The 18,724-nt window shown below is 40.9% G+C and overlaps 1 protein-coding gene across 5 annotated transcripts in view; it reads right to left on the bottom strand.

Moving 5' to 3' along the window:
- Nucleotides 1–18,724, bottom strand: part of FAM13A (family with sequence similarity 13 member A) — a 119,653-nt gene that overhangs the window by 65,425 nt on the left and 35,504 nt on the right. For all 5 annotated transcript variants that reach the window (XM_063156622.1, XM_063156623.1, XM_063156624.1 and 2 more), the window contains exon 6: nt 6,912–7,084. In XM_063156622.1, the coding sequence (XP_063012692.1) occupies nt 6,912–7,084 (173 nt within the window). The remainder of the gene's footprint in view (nt 1–6,911; nt 7,085–18,724) is intronic.

Below are 18,724 nucleotides of genomic sequence, written 5' to 3'. Positions count from 1 at the left end.
CAAAGTGAGAAGTGCAATTTGTAGATAAGCAGTCAGCTTGGGATCATCCTCCTCACAACAGATAAAAGGAGAGGAAATCTCTCGTGGCCACTGACCATGAAAAAGAAGGATTTTACAACGCTGAAACAGCTCAGAGCCAAACCGATGCAAGCAAAGTGACAGCAGCGAGTGACAACTCTGCCATGCCACGCTCAGCCTCTTCTTATTAGAGAGCCAGCTGACCACTTTGAATAAAAATATACATGTGTGTCACAGGAAGTCACAGCTGAAGGCAGCAGCCTGCGCTGCAACGTGCTGAACACAATGTCCAAACGCGCAGCTCTCCCAGCTGAACCGGGAAATTGCAGCAGCAAACAAACCTGACTGAGAACCCAGTGACCTCTGCCTGCTGATCTTCCTGTGGGGACTGCCTGCAGGACATAGGCCCAGGTCCCCTCTGGGAAGGAATACCTCACAGCCTCAGGTGGTCAAAAACTGCTGGCTCTGCACAGCTAACGGAAAAAGAGCACTCTGTGCTGAGCCTCCCCTTCGGAACAATGGACCAGGCACTTCAGCAGACAGCCTAAGGAAGTTACAGGAGAGGGAACTACTTACTTATTGAAGTAAAAATAAGTCAAGTCACAGTGCAGAGGCTTTGTTTTTTCCCTACTTTCTTGAAACATGAGTTAGTGATGGGTGTCTTGGTTTATAAACACATGAATATTAAAAGCACAAAGATTTCCAAGGTTAGCCTACACTCCTTATGATTCACTGTGTGTTCTCCAATAAAAGGTCACATATTATTTTGTTTAAAAATTACTTAAAAATCATACAGATGTTTGTCCTTTATTCCCTCAGCACATCTATTATGTGGTCCAGTTGGTATCAGAAAGCCATCAGCTTCATGAGATGTTGGGATTTCCTCCTCACAGCAAAAGCAGATAACAAAATAAAAAATCCTTCTAGCTGAGAGAGCCATGCCTGAGGTACAGAAATGGAGTCATTTTTTTCCAGCTTTGTTAGTCAATTACTGTGAATTTACTGTAGTTTCTGATTTCTAAGGCTGCTGGATGCTGTCCCAGGAAACAGGAAAAGCTAATTTGGCTTGGCTCATGGACCGAAAGAAGAAGTTTTGTTTCCATATGCACATTATGACAATAAAAGTGCGTATGTGCCTTCCACCTCGAATAGTCACCAGATCCTTGTTTTATATATGAATCTTCTTGCTTACAAGATGAACCTCCACTTCCGTGGCACAGGTCAGGGCATCAGATTCAAAATATTCCCCATCACACAAGCCATAATTTGTCACCATGTAAATCTTGCAAAGAGAGACAAAGATGAAATGGCTAGAATTATAAAGGAAAGTTAGAACAGTGTAATGGACAAAGCCTAATTTAAAGGAGTAACCTGTGTGGGGTGGAAGAGAAAGGTCAAATGCTTGGAAAAGCACACTGAAATCCACCCAGGTGACTTGCATGGAAAAAATCTACATAATTACATGGGTCTGTAACTGTTATTACATCTGGGCTATAGACAGGGGAGAAGAACCCAGGAAGAGCTCAGGCCACACCCTGATTTTCCATTCACAGTCACCTGCCTTGGAGAGACACAGAAATCACATGTCTTTGTGACTGTGTTTTTAGAAAACGAAATGCTTTTCTTAACAGCTCATTATGTAAGGCAGCTCCTGCTGCCAGCATCCCACAATGCAAGAAAGAAGGGAATTGATTGCATAGGAGGGTGGAGACAAATGTACTTGCAAAGTTAAATGAGTCAGCTTGGAAAAACTAACTCAACACAACCTAAAGAGAGAAAGTGGCAAAAAGCAACAACACTTTACATAAAACGTTCTCTCTGAGGGCTCAGAACAGGGCCTGCCAGAGGCTGCTGCATGCTGAATGATGCAGAAGGCAACTGTGATTACCACCTCCCTACCAACATTCCAGACCCTTACCCCTTTCTTGAATCGTTTTCTCGAAGAATCAGGGCAGCCCTGCCTGCTGCCTGGCTGCAGTCCCTTATGTAAACCAGGCAGCACGGCTCCTCAGTGGTAAGGCAAATTATTACTTTTGATGGGGACTGAATGTGCTGGCATGACAGACTTCAAAAACAAAAAACCCCAAACCTAAACAAAACCAGTCAGCTAAGCAAACAACACTAGCCCCCCTGTTTGATTTGTTCTGGCAAGAACAGACCAATTCTTATCACATGCCAGAGAATAATGATAAGTTTTGGCTTGCCTTGGCTTTAAACCTCAGCTGCTAAGAGGAAAGCCAATAAATAGGGAAAATGTTTACAGTAAGCACAAACTTCTCAGTGTACAAATAGATGTATGTTTTCATACCTCAATAACTAGCAGTGAAAATATACAGTGTCATTAAGAAGGAGGCACAGCAGGGTACATTAACCAACCCTTTATTTTAGGGATGCTACTATGCTACTAGGCATGTTCCTTTATTTTCAGGACACAGGCCAGATATAAGGATTTTTGTGAACAAAAGGTTGATGTGTAAACAAACCTTCTCTTTGAGAACACGCACGTGTTAGAAAGCCAGCACAGCATTATCTGTGCTGGCAAATCTCAGTGCAGCTGTGATGGCAGTCACAAACAGGAATTTGTGATCTCTGGCACACAAAGACCTGGCTACAAAATACAGAAGGCTGGCTCGCTGAACAACTGCTGTGGCTGCTCTAAGCCGTGGCTCTGAGGAGCTGCACAGTGTTTTTCATAAAGTGTGTCTGCCATACATGGCACCCATTCCCCAGCACCCAACCATTACCAGGCAAGGATGGGTACTCAGCTGCACTCTTTCCATGCACAGAGCCTAACAGCAACACAAACAGTAGGATGCTCTCCTACTGAGGGATCTCTCTTCAAAACAGTCCCAGGAGTGCAAAAAGACGCAGCTCCAGCAAGTGCTAGGATAGACATGTACAACAGCAAAGCATATTTCTGTGCCCTTTCCTGGACAAAAGATCCAGCATAGTGTCAACCAAAGTCTGCAGACAGCTTGCACCTCTGAGCCAGTATCAGGAAAGACATTTATGCTCACATTTTGACTGCAGGAAGCATTTTCCCTCCTTCCTGAAGGCTCTCCCTTCTCTTTGCTTACATACAAAGTTTAGCCCAAAAGGCAAGAAAATTGCTTGCAAGAGGCCCTCCTACCTTGTATCCATGTAAGTCTTAATATATCTAACCCTCAAGTAAAAGCCATTTGAGTCTATTATTTGAAGCAGTTATTTGAAGTTGTAGTACCTCTAAACATATTCAAAATCATGCCAATTCCTACTGCAGTCATCTATGAACCAGAGCTTTGACTTCTTCCTTCTAGACAGAGAAAGAAAGAGGGACTCAAATAGGGACTCAGCTTCACAGAGCTGCAGGACCACTCCAGACCCCTCTCACTGAAGGTCTTGGGTAAGGCCCCAGGGTGGCCCATTCCCTCCAGCCCACTCTCCATTCCAAAGGTTGTTGCCTTCCCCAGCTCCTGAGTCTGCAGCGTGTGTCTTGTGGCTCTCATCCAGGTAAAGACAAAGGACGTGTGCGGTTCCCAGGCTCCAGAGGTTTGGCCCTGAAGTTCTGCATAGGAACTCTTGCACAAATGAGATGAGACTCACAGAAGTAAATAACAGGCTGCATACTGCCTAAAGATTTAAAAATTTAAAAATTTAAACATTTTTTTCTGAGGACCAGTCTCTTCTACCCCTTCTCTATTTCCTTCCTTTGTCTCTTTCCTTCTCCGCTGTTTTTGGATTTACTCAAGAGCTGCATACATATGCTTTTCTGCTGCTGCATAATTAGCAGTTTGCCCTTGGCATACAGCTATAATAATGAGGCAATTTTCAAAACAACACATGCATTATGTGCTAGTGGGGACTACAGGTATATAGAGTTAATCCAGCCTTTTTTTTTCAGAAAAAAAGAACACAACTTATAACATTTTCTTAAAATAACTGTTGTGAACAGAAGGTGATGGAGATTTTATGCTCTGCAATGTTATGACTGCAACTGATGTATTGCATATTTCAGATGACAGCAGCACCTTCAAAAATTCCTGCAATGAGGAATATCATACCTGTAAGGAGGCATAACATGACTTTCAGTATTTTTAAAAAATGGTAAGTCATTATAGAAGACAGAGTCACAAATGTAGTTGCTACTGAATATGTGGATCTTCATTTTAAGGACAACTGTATGAAGACATATATTAAGAGGCATATTAAATAGTATTAAAAATCACTAATCAACCAGAAGTCTCTTATTTTCTCACTGAAGGCTCTAGTGTCAAATGAAACTGATGGAAAATTTACTGAAGACTGCAATCCTTGCTGGAGGGAGCCTTAGTGTGTGTGGTTATTTCTTCAGTGTTACACCTGTAAAGCTGCTAAAAGTGGAATTCTGTATCTACTCTTCTATGTAGCCCTTTATCCTCTTCTAATCCACCCATATCATGGTATCTGAGCATGGAAAGGGAACAAACCACAGGCGTTTTCATGAAACAGCAAATGATTATCACTGCCAAAAACAACCTTTATTCTTTTCTAGCAAAGATCATATCATAGTTGAGCAGATACAGTCATTTCACTAAAACTTATCTGGTAATTACACGTAATTAATGATAAGATTTATTTTAGAACTGTTGGTACCTTGTGACACAAAACCCCCCAACAAGAAGAGCAGTGTGTTTGCAAAGCACTTTGTAATCTAGGTCAGATGCCAGAGTCCTCCTGCTGAAAAAGGTGAAAACTCCTAATAATAGCCTTGCACTGAAGTAACACCAGGTAATACTTCATTGTGGGCTTAAATTACATGGCAGTGGCACAGTGCTGCCAAAAGCAGGTTTAAAACCACTCCTGATACATCAGAGCTCTACATCGATGCCAGGGAATCAAGGTTTGTGCCCATTGCACAGACAGGTGTCCCCCAAGCATGTCGGGTCTGCTGAATACCTCTCTCTGCTCTTCCCCTGGTCCACAGCCTTCTCTCCATCCTATCCTGCCCAACAACCTGCCAGCCTGAAGCTGCAAAGAAAACAGCAAACACTACCAAGGTACCAGAAGCAAATGGCAGCACAGATATTCAATGCAATTAGGTAAATATGTACAGAAGTGTGACAGGACAGGAAACTAGGACATTCTTGAACAAAATGGGATTACAAGAGAATTAATTTCTACAATTAATTAATTTCCCAGATAAAATCAGAGATGCAGACATCTTTCAACCCAAGGCCCGAGCATGAAGATCAGCCTTCTGCCTAGTTACAAACACCTTTCATTTGGCGCTTAATTTCCTGTGCCAGCACTGGCCCAACTGTCCCATCCTTCACCAGAACTCTTCTAAGCAATTGCACATTGACAGGAAAGCAGGATTCCCTACAGCAAATAATTACATTGTCTGGGAACTGTTCTGCTGAAAGAAAGGCAGTTTGTTGGGGTACCTCATGAAGTACATCAGTCACACACACCTTCCCAGACACAAGACCTGGCAGTTCTTTATTTCAACCCTTGTGCACTTCATTTCCCTTTACACCTGGGAACACATAGCAGAGTACAGGCACACTCCCTGCCAGGTTCCAGCATATCAACACCAGAGGCTGGAACTTCCGCCACAGCCCCATCCGCCTGGTCCAGTATAGCTGCTACAACTATTGCCTTCTCCAGTTTGCCAGGTGACCTGCTCTGATCATTGATTTCTAAATCATCTCAGTGAAAAGCAGCTGGATTGATGAAGCTATGTAAACAAACTTGATGTGTTCTGGCTGCAGGAATTTTTGGGGAAGCTTGAGGAGAGTGAAACACATAGTTAAAGAGCATGTGTGCTTGCCAAGGGCTAGAAACCAAATTCAACATCTATGCTTCACCACCATTACTATGAACCAAAATCCAGTGCTAGTGCATAATTTGCTAACTTGTCTCGTAAACTGTCTGCTCTGGTGCTGAGAATAGCACACATCTCCTGCTTACACAGTGAAGTCACTCAGCTACGTGTCTGGCAGCACTGCCTCTGCTTTGTGTTCCTGCTCGGTGTGCTGGGACACTGCAGTGTTCTGTTCCATGACATGTGAATAGCACTATTTCCCACATCAGGCCAATTCCATATTTCAGTAGCACCCTGCAATTTCCCACAGTAACCTGAATCCCTCATGTGCTGCACTAGACACAAGAGGAGAGAGAATGGCAGACTCGATTCAATATCCTGAGAATAATGAAAAGATCCCAGTTCAGCCTGATGTGCAGGGAAGGACTTTACAAGAAAGAAAAATGCCCATTACCTGTTCACCTAACAGACAATCTGCCAGCAATCAAAACTCAAAATACTCTTTTAGATAGATACTTTTATCAATGCTTTACAGCAATAGACTCTCATAGATGAATTCACAAAGATACTTGTATAGATACTCTACACATACTCTTCTACTCTTGTCTGAATGGAGTAGTACTATCAGCAGCACAATTTTTGCCAGAAACAGAAAACTCTACAAAAGCCTCTTCTTTTTTGGATTTAAGAGTGAGAATAAAGTCAGCCATCTGTTAAGACTTAAACTGGGCAGATCAAATATCCTTGATCATTCAAGAGACACATTTTGGTTTCATCTTGTGCTTGGGGTAATTTCTATTGCCTGACTGTAGATCAGACCTGTCCACTTGCACTACCTTCATCAAGCAGGCTACCTTCATATGCTTGAAATTTTATCTTGGAGAGGAAAACTAAAGCACACAACTGGCTTTGGAGTGTGTGGATTCAACCAGAAAAGACACGTTAATTTATCTTACACCCTGATAGCCTGTTTAAGTGTTCAAAATACCCAGAGCCAGAGATGCAGGGACAAAACAAGCAAAGAGAAAAACACAAAGACAAAAAAAAAAAAAAAAAAAAAAAAGACAAACAAAAAACCCAAAACAACAACAACAAAAAAAACCCCACTAACCTGGAGAAAAACACATCATTGTTAACAAAGGACACTTCATCTGCTAAATCCATCTCCTTCCCACATGAACCACTGTCTGGTAATGGGAGGCTGACTTGAGGCATTCCTTCTGACTGGCCTGGTTGTGGCAATAGGCACATTTGGCTGGATTGTTCCGTTGGGGGTTTGGTCATCTACAGAAGCAAGGAGAGAGAAAAATGAAATGTGAAAAGAAGAAAGGCCAGAACAGCCCTTTCACATAATCTGTAGCTGAAAGACATTCTGTACCAGTGTACAAACAGCAAAGGTGACAAGGTGAAAAACAGTATTACAAAATACAAATGAATCAAACACTCAGCTTGATAAAGACTATTTAAAGAAAAATAAAGGTGTGTCTATTGAAAGATCAGGGGCAAGAAAAAAAAAAGAAAAGAAAGTTAAGCAAAATAAATACTTATTTTCTGTATCACAGCAGACAGACTAAAAAAGTTTGCATTGAATTTGCTTCTTGACACTACTAGAGAAACTAATGTTAACAACAATTATTATAGCTCTTCTCAACTCCCTTCCCACCCTTTTTAATGACGATACCAACACATGCTATAAGAATGCTAAGGGGAGAAGAGCAAGTTTGGAGGTCTGCCCCTCATTTTAACAGCAAACATTGAACCTAACCTTTGTGATTATGTTCAGTTTGCTCTTGAGTTCACTTCTGGTTGTAGCCTTTCCAAGACCCGACGGCTGGGAGTTTTGCAACATTGTTACACATTGATTAAAATTGATTGAAAAGTATTTCTATTTTAGGTATGGTGACATAATCTTTCCCTTGGTTTTGAATTATGAGAATTTGCCAGTAACTGTTCCTTAACCACCTTCCCATACCAATCCTGACTTTATACTACTCCAGTAGAGGTCTCTAATCAGACAGAAAAATATTAGCTTGTCTAGTCTCATTTTACAGAAGTCATACTCATGTGTTTGATCATTTTTGTTGCTTTTCTCTACACCTTTTCACCTACTATGAAGTCCTTTCTAAAATGTAGTCAGAACTGCATGTGGCATTATATATGAAGGCAGATTTAGTGCTGGCTTCTCATGAAAATCTAATTCCTAATTTGCTTTCATGATTGCTTAATTTGGAGCTCATCAGTATACATATTTATATAATCTGTGGGGCTTTGTGGACATAGTTAGCACATAGTGATGGAAACTCAACTAATCAGTCTTTTACTCAATAAAGAGTAAATCAGAAGCCTTCTGAAAGTCCTTGTAGCCTTTCAGCTTTTAGTTTTTCCTGCCTTGAATACTTTTCTATTAGCAATACATTGAGTATTTTCTAGGTTATTATGGAAACAGTTAAATAACAGATTCCAATAAAGATCCTTGCGGTACTTCTCAGAAAACCTTTTTCCACCACTAAACCAATCATATCTTTTTAGTGCTTTTCAGTTAATCCATAAAAAGTTTTTCCTTCTGATCACCATACAGATTTCTAAAGAATCTTTGCTTCTTTAGAACTGTTGACAACCCCATTAAAATATTCTGAAAATTCAAGTGCACTATACTGACTGTACCTATGCACATACTCACAGGCTCTTTCATAACAATTTTTTTTCTGAAGAAATAATGCTGGTGCCTCCTAATGACTTTAATTATCCATTTTTTTCTCAGTTCTGCTGCCTGCTGTAGTTGTTCCAAATCTTCTGGACAGTAAATCAGAACTTCTGAACTTCTCTTCATACCTGGCTTACCCTAAGATTTTTTTGTAAAATTTATTTTACTTCTGTTTCTAGTTCTTCATTTCACTCACAGCTGCTTTCAAATGCTGTGTGCATCCTGAAAAGTTTCATGGGACAAAAGGCTGCTTCTTACTGAGCTTTGTAGATAATAAAATGAAAAATAAAATATGTATCAGTGCAAAGGGAAATCAGAGAGAAATATTGAGAGGGCTTCCCAGTTTCAGCCTCTGGACGGCTTGCTTTGAGTAAGATGCTGACTTTGCTGACGTCAATGGGCATTTTGCCTGAAGTCAGGATCTCACCTTTGGACCACTGCTGGTTCCAGCAGCACTCTGTTAGCCCATCACCTGCAGCAGCCTCTGGCTGTTGGCACCATGGGAACTGGGCACACAGCACATGGGCACAGGCAGTGCCTCTCAGCTGCCACAAAACAGCAGCAGTGCAGTGATTTCAAATGGGAAAACCATGTCTGTGGGGAGGAGGGCAGACAGGGAGCTACACAATGGCAGTGCTACAGGAGAGAATCACAACAGGGGGCAGCAGGGCCTGGGGTCTGGAGGCACTGAAGAAGAGACCAGAACCCAACTGGCTACAACCTCCTTTCAAGTACACGCAGAGAACAATGTCACCCCTCAATCTCTTTTTCTCCAGGCTAAACAAGCCCAGCTCAAGAACATAAGACCTGCTGTATACTGAGATGCCTGATGTGGTGTGGTGTCTGTGAAAGCAACATTCAGTCCCTGGCAAAATCTAACCACTAAACAAACACACCTCTATAAATCTTTGTAAATACAGACAAGGCTTCACTTTGGAAGATGACACCAATAAATCCAAGGACAAGCCTAGTGAGTAAGCTTTGGCTGAAGAAAAAATAATTTGATTTTTGTTTCCTGAAAGTTTTTTCTCTGGTGAAGCTTAACCTCAAATTGCATTTGACAAAGATCAGACTCAGCCTGAAACAGGTAACTTGTGGGCTGTTACAGCATAGCTACAGTCTGTGGCCACTGAAAGCATGGACTCTGCTGAAATCTGCTAGTCTGTAATTTAAATTACACCCTCATTCTCAGCCAAATACAAGCAAAATAGCATCAGATGCTACTGACAATCAAAGGGACAATAATAAAAACAAAATAAAAACAAAAGCGCAGAACCAAAGAACAGAAAACTACAAGGAAATGGTACACCGCACATCCTGCATTTGGCTGTCCAGTTTTGTTGCGTCAAAGTTCAGATGCAAGGAACTGTGTTTGCAGTTGTAATAGAAACCAGTCAGTTTTATGACCAGTATAAACATGCATCCTGATGGGTGTTGAGGAAAGTGCAAGAAAACTTTTCACCTGGAGGCACAAGCTGACCAGCCAAGTGACATCATCCCAGACAATGCCAACAACAAGATTCCTCATAACTGACTGGCTGCATCACAGGGATGTTTCATCTCCATGTGAGGTGTCAGAAGCTCCTGGGTGCAAAGATCAAAGATAAACCTGACATATTCTACAGATCTGATGTGGTAGGGTGAGTAATCTTTCTCTGTTCTTGAAGAACAGGAGCTGCTCCAGATGAGTCTGGAGAGCTCTGTGCATATGAATCAACATGGTTTGAAGAGAGATCCTTAGCAAAGGTCATCCCGCTCTTCTGAGTACCTCACTCATGTTCTCAAGTAGGAAAACAAAAAATTTCCAGTATCTCAAGCTATGCATGAACATGTCCAAATAATTGGACAATTCATACCCATTCGAGTTAAGTAATTATAAAGTCTAAATGAAGATCTTTTGGAAGAAACTAGCTGTGAGTTTATACTTAAATGTCATCACTGAAAGGATAATAGAGATATAATTAGAATAAGGTAATCCTCAAAAAACCCACCAGGTATTTAAAACATACACAGCACATTTTTTTCTTTAAAGTTTTAAGAACATAGTACTCTTCCAGACAAGAGAAACTCCTCAAAAATTTGCTTAATACACAAATGAAATTCTTACAGTTATCCACCAAACATAAAAGTCCATATGACTTTTTGAAAGGCTTCATACTTTGTCACCCTAGTGCCTTTTCAACTTAGAAGTTGTCTATATCAGTACAATTATCCCGTGGAATAGAAAAAGGTACATTTCTTTGGAAAAACACAGGCATGGCTGAGCAATGCATGGAAATTTGGAATGCTGGTTTCTTTTTCACTCTAGTCTCAATTTGGCTAGCTATCAGCACAAAGCTTTAATGTCAATCTATCCACTCATCAGCATTACCTCTGCTTCATGAAAGGCTGAGAAAGGGAGAACATTAGCCAGCTGTAATTCACTCCTGACAGCTAATCAACCCGACTCAACCAGTTCTGCCCAGTCAAATGACCAGGGAATGAGCCACCTGCCAAAGTCACCCACACTTGGTATGTGCCCATTGAAACCTCTTGAACAAATATATTCCAGTCATTCCATTCATACACACAGTTTATAGCTCTCTGCCAAAGTTAATGGTAATGACAATGACAATTACACCAGGCCTTGTTTGGAGACAGATTTTGCCAGAGGGTTTAGGTCATTCTGAATTGCCCCAGAGAATCTGGTGGAAATTCCTGCTGAGACAGCAAATCCCTTCAAGTCATTCAATGAACAGACTGAGTATTTATGCTGTACTTGTGGGTCTCCAAAATTTCATACTGCAGCCAGTTCTCACACAAGACCAGCTCCACCACCATTTTATTGCAGTAAAGGACTTCTGGGATGAATCTGGACAGGATAAATCTCCTGCAGCTCTGAGTACTAGATATACTTCAGGCCCAAATGGCTTTCAAAGGCAGGGATAAATCTGCAGTGAGATTTTTCAGTTACATTCATCTCACACTTTTACATTATTCTCTCACTTTCTATTCCTATGCTCTTACTAAGGGTGTGATTACATTACTGGACATAGCACAGAATTTCTGTGTGTGAGGAAGTGCCAAAGTCATGGTTTGAATGCTGTGTGGACTAGGGAGGACAAAGAAGTCAGAGACGCTGTGGGACAACATAATCCAAACCAACCTGAATTATTCTGCCATTCTTTTCCATAACAGTAGAGCTGAAGGCAAGGGAAGAACTTCAAATATTATCTGCTGGACCTTGCAAGGCTTTTGACACTGCCCCCACCACATCTCTCTCTCCAAATTGCAGAGACATAGATTTGATGGATGCACTGCTCAGTGGGTGAGGATTGGCTGCATCCAGAGAGGAGTGGTCAAGGGCTCAATGTCCCAGTCAAGACTGGTGACAACTGGTGTGCCTCAGTAAAGTTGTCTTTAGTAGGGCTGCTGTCTTACAATGGGCTTGTGCCCAAATGCTTCCCCAAAACATAGATTCTATTCAGAAAGTAGTGAAACATAAAAATGTCACTAAAATCCACCTTGATTCATCACTTCACCTACACCTAAGATACCGATTTTAAAACCACATAGGAATATTACAGTTGTGAAGTTTTTCTCAAATTAAAGATGCCTCATAATCTCAAATTACTGACACTGGGAGACAAAGATCAATAGCTCTGTAATTGTTCCAGGTTTAGTAGAGTCAACACATACTTGAAAAATAATTCAGTTACCAACTCTCTTCCACACTCAAAACCAAGCCTGAAATCCTTCCTTGATTAGCTGCCATACTGAAACCATAAAGTCACGATAAATGTGGTCATCTTTACAATACATGCAGCTGCCGCTGCCAGATTTGGCTTTCTCTTACTCTACTTGTATTTTTAGGCACTGGATGACTAAAACACCTCCTCTGCACTCTGCTCTTCTCAGATATCAAAGTTATAAATTTGATGCAACCCTAAAGTGCATGAAGCTTTAAAGTTCAATGAAATTCTGATGTTTTATGCAAATTCAGATGTCTTAATGAGAGCAAGACTCTTTGGAATGAGAGATGAGTATCAACTTCCTTTAAACCACATCCCAGTCCTGCTTGTTCAACTTAATTTCCTTTTATGATGAGGTAACCCATCTAGTTGATCAAGGGAATCCTTTGTATTTCAGTAAAGCTTTCAGTGCTCTCTCTCACAGACCCCTGGACAAAATGTCCAGGATAAACACATCATGGGATGAGTGAGCAATTGGCTCATGGGTTGAGTTACAGTGACTGGGGTGACATCAGACTGGTGACCTGTCACTAGTGGAGTTCCACAGAGTCCAATCTTAGGATCTGTGCTCTTCAATATCTTCATGAATTACTTGGACACAGGACTTTAAGGGATACTAAGCAAGTTTTAGAGGACCCTAAATTGGGAGGAGCTATTGACTTCTCTGCAGAGGCCCTGCAGAGAGACCTTGATGAATCAGAGGACCGGGCAATCACCAACCATGTGACCCTCAATAAGGCAAAGTGCTGGATTCTGCCCCTGGGATGGGGTAACCCTGGATCTATGGACAGACTGAGGAATGAGAGGCTGGAAGGCAGTGCCATGGAATGGGACCTGGGGTCCTGGCTGATGGCAACTCGAACATGGGTCAGCAGTGCCCTGGCAGCCAGGAGGGCCACCTGTGTCCTGGGGGACATCCAGGGTGGTTGGGCACTGGAAGAGGCTCTCCAGAGCAGTGGTCACAGCACCAAGCCTGACAGAATTCAAGAAACAACACCACAGGCTCCATATTTGACCAAAGGCACACTGAGCAGCAGAACTGCTCAAATGCTTGAAAGTAAACACACACTTTGCTAACACTGCTCGATTCCAGAGGTAAGAGCTAGCAAATACTCTCAGAAAGCCTATGATACTCAAGCACAGCTATGCAGATATGGCATTTCTAGCTCCAGAGGTAGTTTACTTGTCACTGACTGTGAATCCATTAATTTTCAGTAAACCCTCAAGGTCAAAATCATGTCTCTTATTAAACAAAGCAGATTCAGTGAACAAACTCCAAATTTTCCCTGAAGGCTAAATATTAAAACTGTACACTCCAAAAAGATGTAACCTAAACCCAAAGCTATCCTGTCCTAAAAACATTCAAAATTAAGAAATCAACCTAGTAGTAAGATTATCTTAGCCTGTGACTCTCCACGGCACATACACAACAGGAGGTTGTTGAAGTGAACCAGCAACACCTTAAGGCCTTTTTCTGCAGGAGGTCAGGAACATTTGCCTAAGGGAATCCCTTCACCCTCCAGCCCTGTGCAGCTCTCCAGGCAGCACTGTCAAAATGCTGCAAGCTTGCAGTCTGCATAGGATGTAGGCCAAAAAGCAGTAAGATGTACGGGCCTCAAGGCAGAAGATACAACCAGCTCCCAGAGATGGCCAGCTGCTGCCTGGCATCTGTTTGCCAAAGGAAACCTAGTGCAGGCAATGCTCTGAACTGAAAGAGCTTCATCCAGGGGGAGAGGAAAGAGTGGGATTGATGTGGACTTTGCAGATCAGAGGTCCCAGGAATCTTAGCAAAAGGCAAGTTGAGGACTCCCTGGTGGATTAAATAGGAAAAAAAACTGCTTAAAAACAAAACAAGCATGCATGACTTCACACTGGAGAGATACGACAGCCCACTGCCTTATCATCTCTGTGCAGCAACAAACCTTACTTCCTCTTGAGAAATACAAAAATCCAGCCTTAGTCACAATCCTGAATGTATCCCACAAGGATACTGGAAGTTATTTGCATCCAAATCCTACAGTTCTGACTACACTGCTGGGACACTGCTCCTGTTGGAGTAACTTCTGCCTTTTGTCCACTTTGGGCTCTCTTAACTTGAATAGATGATGCATCAAGAGTAAGAAGCACAAACATGGCCAGATGGTCACAATCACAGGAGAGATGGAGGAATGAACTCAGAAGGCTGACTGTGGTGACAATTCCTGCTCTCAGCTTCCCACAGGACAGACTTTCTGCTCATGTCTGTATTCACCTGCTCATACAGAACAATAGTGAGAGAAAGGAAAATTATGGTAAGTTACTGTAGTTACAATGGGCATTATTTGGTATTTCAGTATATTCTTAAAATAAATGTCACCTCCAGTGAAGGAATCCTAAAGCAAATGCTCTGTAACTCTCTGCAGTGCTGTTAAAGGGCAAATGTTAATGAGTCCATCAAAAGCCAGAGAACAAAGGTAAGGCAGTACAGTGCCCATTACATTCCTTCATCCTGCTGGCCAACTGTTTGAGGTGTAAACAAGTGTGTGTTTGCCAAAGGATTTCTTCATTAGAAAAATGTGAAGCTGTGCCAAAATTCAGAGGTGTTCCACTGAAGTCCATGTAAGTAGGTTGGGAAGTTTAAAACAAGCTGTTAAGAAACCTGTCTCTCTCCATGTATGGTGCTTCTCCTGTACACAGCATGACAATGAATTACACAGTAATGAAAGAATTGGCTGTCTAAAAGACACTGTTGGCACTGGTCTGAACTGTGCTATATCCCATAAAGTGCAGGCAGATCCTTCAAGGAAAACAGATTAGTTTTACCCTTGTATTTCTCCCACGTTGCATTGCCCTATGGCCAACTCATTAACCAGGGAATCTGAACAACTGAAAAGACAACTGTAAATGCTGACTCTAGCTTCTACTCTTCAATCCCTTCTCCTTCCCAGCAATAAGGAATGCTGTTTACAAACTCTGTAATAAAAGTAGGTTCAGGCCTTAGGAATTTTGAACAGAGGTGGAGCAGCACTCTCATACCAATAAACTGGCACTAAACATGCCCAAGCTCATTTTTATGACTCTCTGAATCAACACTGGGTAATACAGATAAGCTGAGACTTCACTAGAAATTCCACTAGGTCACGTAACAACCCAGCAACAAAAGGATAGGAATGATCCTGTTCTTGGATCGTTCATCTCTGAACTAGAAAAGGAGTTAAAAATACATTCTGTACTCTAACAGAACCTTCAGGGTGATCTCATAGGTGTTTTCTATTTCCCATTTCTATGGCATTGTATCTTCATTACAACTACACCTCCAGTTTAAGTACAAGTCATCGCAGACAAATGACTCAAGTGAATCATCTGTGTTAGATCAGAGTCTTCTGTCACCTGATGGCAAAAGTTAGAAATCAACATTCCTGCAGCTAAAGTAGGATCAGGCTTACCACTGACTGAATACTATAATTGACTATGCAATTATAGAGATTTCAGGAATCATGCAGTACAGTAATTGCTTTTATTATGTTGAACAGAGATGAAAAATGAGAACAGAAGCGCATGAACTAAAAGCAGAAAAACCTCTGATAGCACACTATTACCTGCTTCATAATGGTTTCTGTAATAACATATGTAGATTCATGTGTTTCAGTACAGAAATGCATTTAATTTGCACAAAATAATACTTCCAAGGGAGCAGGAGATCCATATACTGGGAACACAGCAAACAGCACTAGCTAATAACCTATTAAATATTAACCTCCAAAAGTCTGCCAAATGCAGGCTCTGGCAAGAGGTCTTAATTGCACTGGGCAGAATGCACACAAATATATTTTTCTGATTCTCTAAGAAAAGATCTTATTTACAGTTTATATCAACACTTGCAAATTCCAACACCTGCCCCTTCCCTACTGTCCTTCATTTCATGCTGCTTTTTACAAGGCAAACATTACTGTAAGATTATACCACTCCTCCTACAAACTGGCTGGTTTTTCTAACTGTACAGGACTTCTTTATATTAATTAGGATAAGGGGAAAAACTCACCACCATTAACATGAAAGATGCAAATTGAAAGACAAAACTTACTAGGAATATCAGGCAGGCCTAATAGTCACATTTTCAGACTGCCCAAGTTCCTAGGCTACTTGGAGAACTTACAAACAAACAAAACCAGAATCTCAGACATAGTTTAAGCTGAGAGCCCACTGCTGTCAAGTGTTTTGCTCTTGTGAGGAACTGGCAGTATGTTTGATTTTACCCTTTAAAATCCAGAAAGTAGAAAGAACATGCTCATTTCCAATAACATGTTGTACTTCAGTAACTAAATATATTCTGGAATATATTTTGTTTTTCTAAAGATCCTGTGAACTCATGAGATCAAAAAGTCAAATCAATTAAGATATTTTTGACCACAGTTAAACTGATACCTAACTCTACTAGCATAGATTAAATAACTGTACATGTTCAGAAATCTGACTCTTGCTCTCAGAACACTCCTTAGTACTGGGATTCAATAAACATAAATTGCAATTTTTCAAATGCAAGTATTTAAAGTCAGGCACTTGCATTCCACACATAGTAAAACCAACAGCATTTAGTCAGGTCACACTTGCAAGGACTTAAAGAGCATTTGTCTGTCTGCATTTCTGTTAAGGAAGTAAGCAATTACACCAACCATTGTACTCACATGTAAAAAACATAACATTATTACATAATACCTTTTTGCATTTCAGTGCATCTTTGAATTACTGAAGACTGAGAATTCTTTGAGATTTCTATTTATTAATTTTCAGCATTTCTTGTGAAATGCATAAAACAGTGGGATGAAATCTGTTGTGCTTTAAAGCCTGATTTCCCTTAAAACCCATGTCATGGCTCCTGTACAACTGGGATAAATTAACTTGGAGCCACAAAATGACTAGCATGGAGAAGTACTACCTGAGCATCACTTTTCCAGAACATTACAAATCTCCAGAGAATGCTCTAAGAAGTATGGCTTATTAGCAATTGCATACTTACCATTCCCATGTGAAGAGAAAATCTCCAGTGCAGCAGACTGGATACAAAACAAACTTTGTTTTGTTCAACTGTGTGTACTCAACAATCAGTGTTAACTGTTTACACCTGGAAAGTTACCCAAGCCTTGCTTACTGTCAACAGCTGCCAGCAACCACCTCTCCATCTCACACCCCCCAAAACCTGCTCCAACTGGAGTACCTGCTCACCTTGGCATCAAGTCCCACCACAGTTAACAAGAGAAATTTTCTATCAAGAGTACTTGGGCCAAAGTATATCACCAGCATCTCTACAGGACGCTGCCAAAGGCAAGTTTTGAACTAAGTTTCTGTAATGACTTTCACGCAAGAATTGACAAGATCACAGAGAAAGCCAGAGAAAATTTGATTCCCTAACTATGACAGGCAATATTTTTTGGGAAATTGTGCAGTCAGAAGTCTATCAGCACAAAGCATTCAGTCATTTCCTACATCTGCAAATGTGGCCAACATAGAGACCTGCAGCTCCTCCTAACCTTACACTATAACAATAATAAACTGTACTGGTTCCCTAATCCACTGCCATTATTAAGTAAGAGGGATTCACACAGCAGACTTGCATCTTACACTGTTACATGTCTTGGATGCAAAGTTCAAAACAGGACAGAATACTACCCTTGCTTTTATCTTTCTCAATAAAATTTTGAATAGGCGTAAAAATTGTTATGTTTCAGCCTTGATCAACTCTAGTCATGGAGATATTGACCTGTGCAGTCAATTTAAAGTCTCTTGCATTTGTAGCATGCTACCACACTAACACAAGACTTTAAATGCAACTGATTATGACTGCTTAAGGAAGGATTTAGGAAAAAAATAGCTACTAAAAACAATGGTTATGCATTATGCTGTATTTTAATGACAACAATATATTTATTTGTTAGTAACATAATATTCCCAGTTATCTTTGGGATAATCTCATTATTAATGCTGTGCGCATCCTCTCTTTCCTGCTTGATTCAGAAATTAATCTGTTTCTGGTCTCACATACTGCACAATCAGAGGAAACTAGCCTGTGGGTTTCTCAGTTCAAGTTTTAAATGCTTCTAGAAAGCACCAGATCTATTTTTTAGCTGTTAATACATAGAAGACCACTTTAATTAAAATAAACTTGAACTTTTATAAATGTGAAACTTTTTCTTAATTAAAGCAAAGACTAGGGTTTTTTCTGACAGAAACAAGGAGTCAGAGTCCCTTCTGCAATAAAGAATGTGCCATTCTGACTTCACCAAAATGTCATCCAATTTACTTCATCAAAGTGTTTGGCCTTGTGCCCCAAAAGAGAAAAGCTATTATATGGGATTGCTCACTGACTGTGCAGGGGCTTTGACAGAAAAAATTATTGTTGTCAGCACAGTGATTAGGGTTGCAAACACCAGTGGTAATTTTCCATCAGGAAGAAAATCCCCAAACACCACGGTAGCTTGTAAGGTCATGGGTGGTAGAGATGTTTTGTCAGAC

This window comes from Melospiza melodia, chromosome 5 (assembly GCF_035770615.1).
Source record: "Melospiza melodia melodia isolate bMelMel2 chromosome 5, bMelMel2.pri, whole genome shotgun sequence".
In the NCBI taxonomy this organism is placed as follows: domain Eukaryota; kingdom Metazoa; phylum Chordata; class Aves; order Passeriformes; family Passerellidae; genus Melospiza; species Melospiza melodia.
The sequence above is the reverse complement of the archived record's forward strand: the minus strand, read 5'-3'. Positions and strand labels throughout refer to the sequence as shown.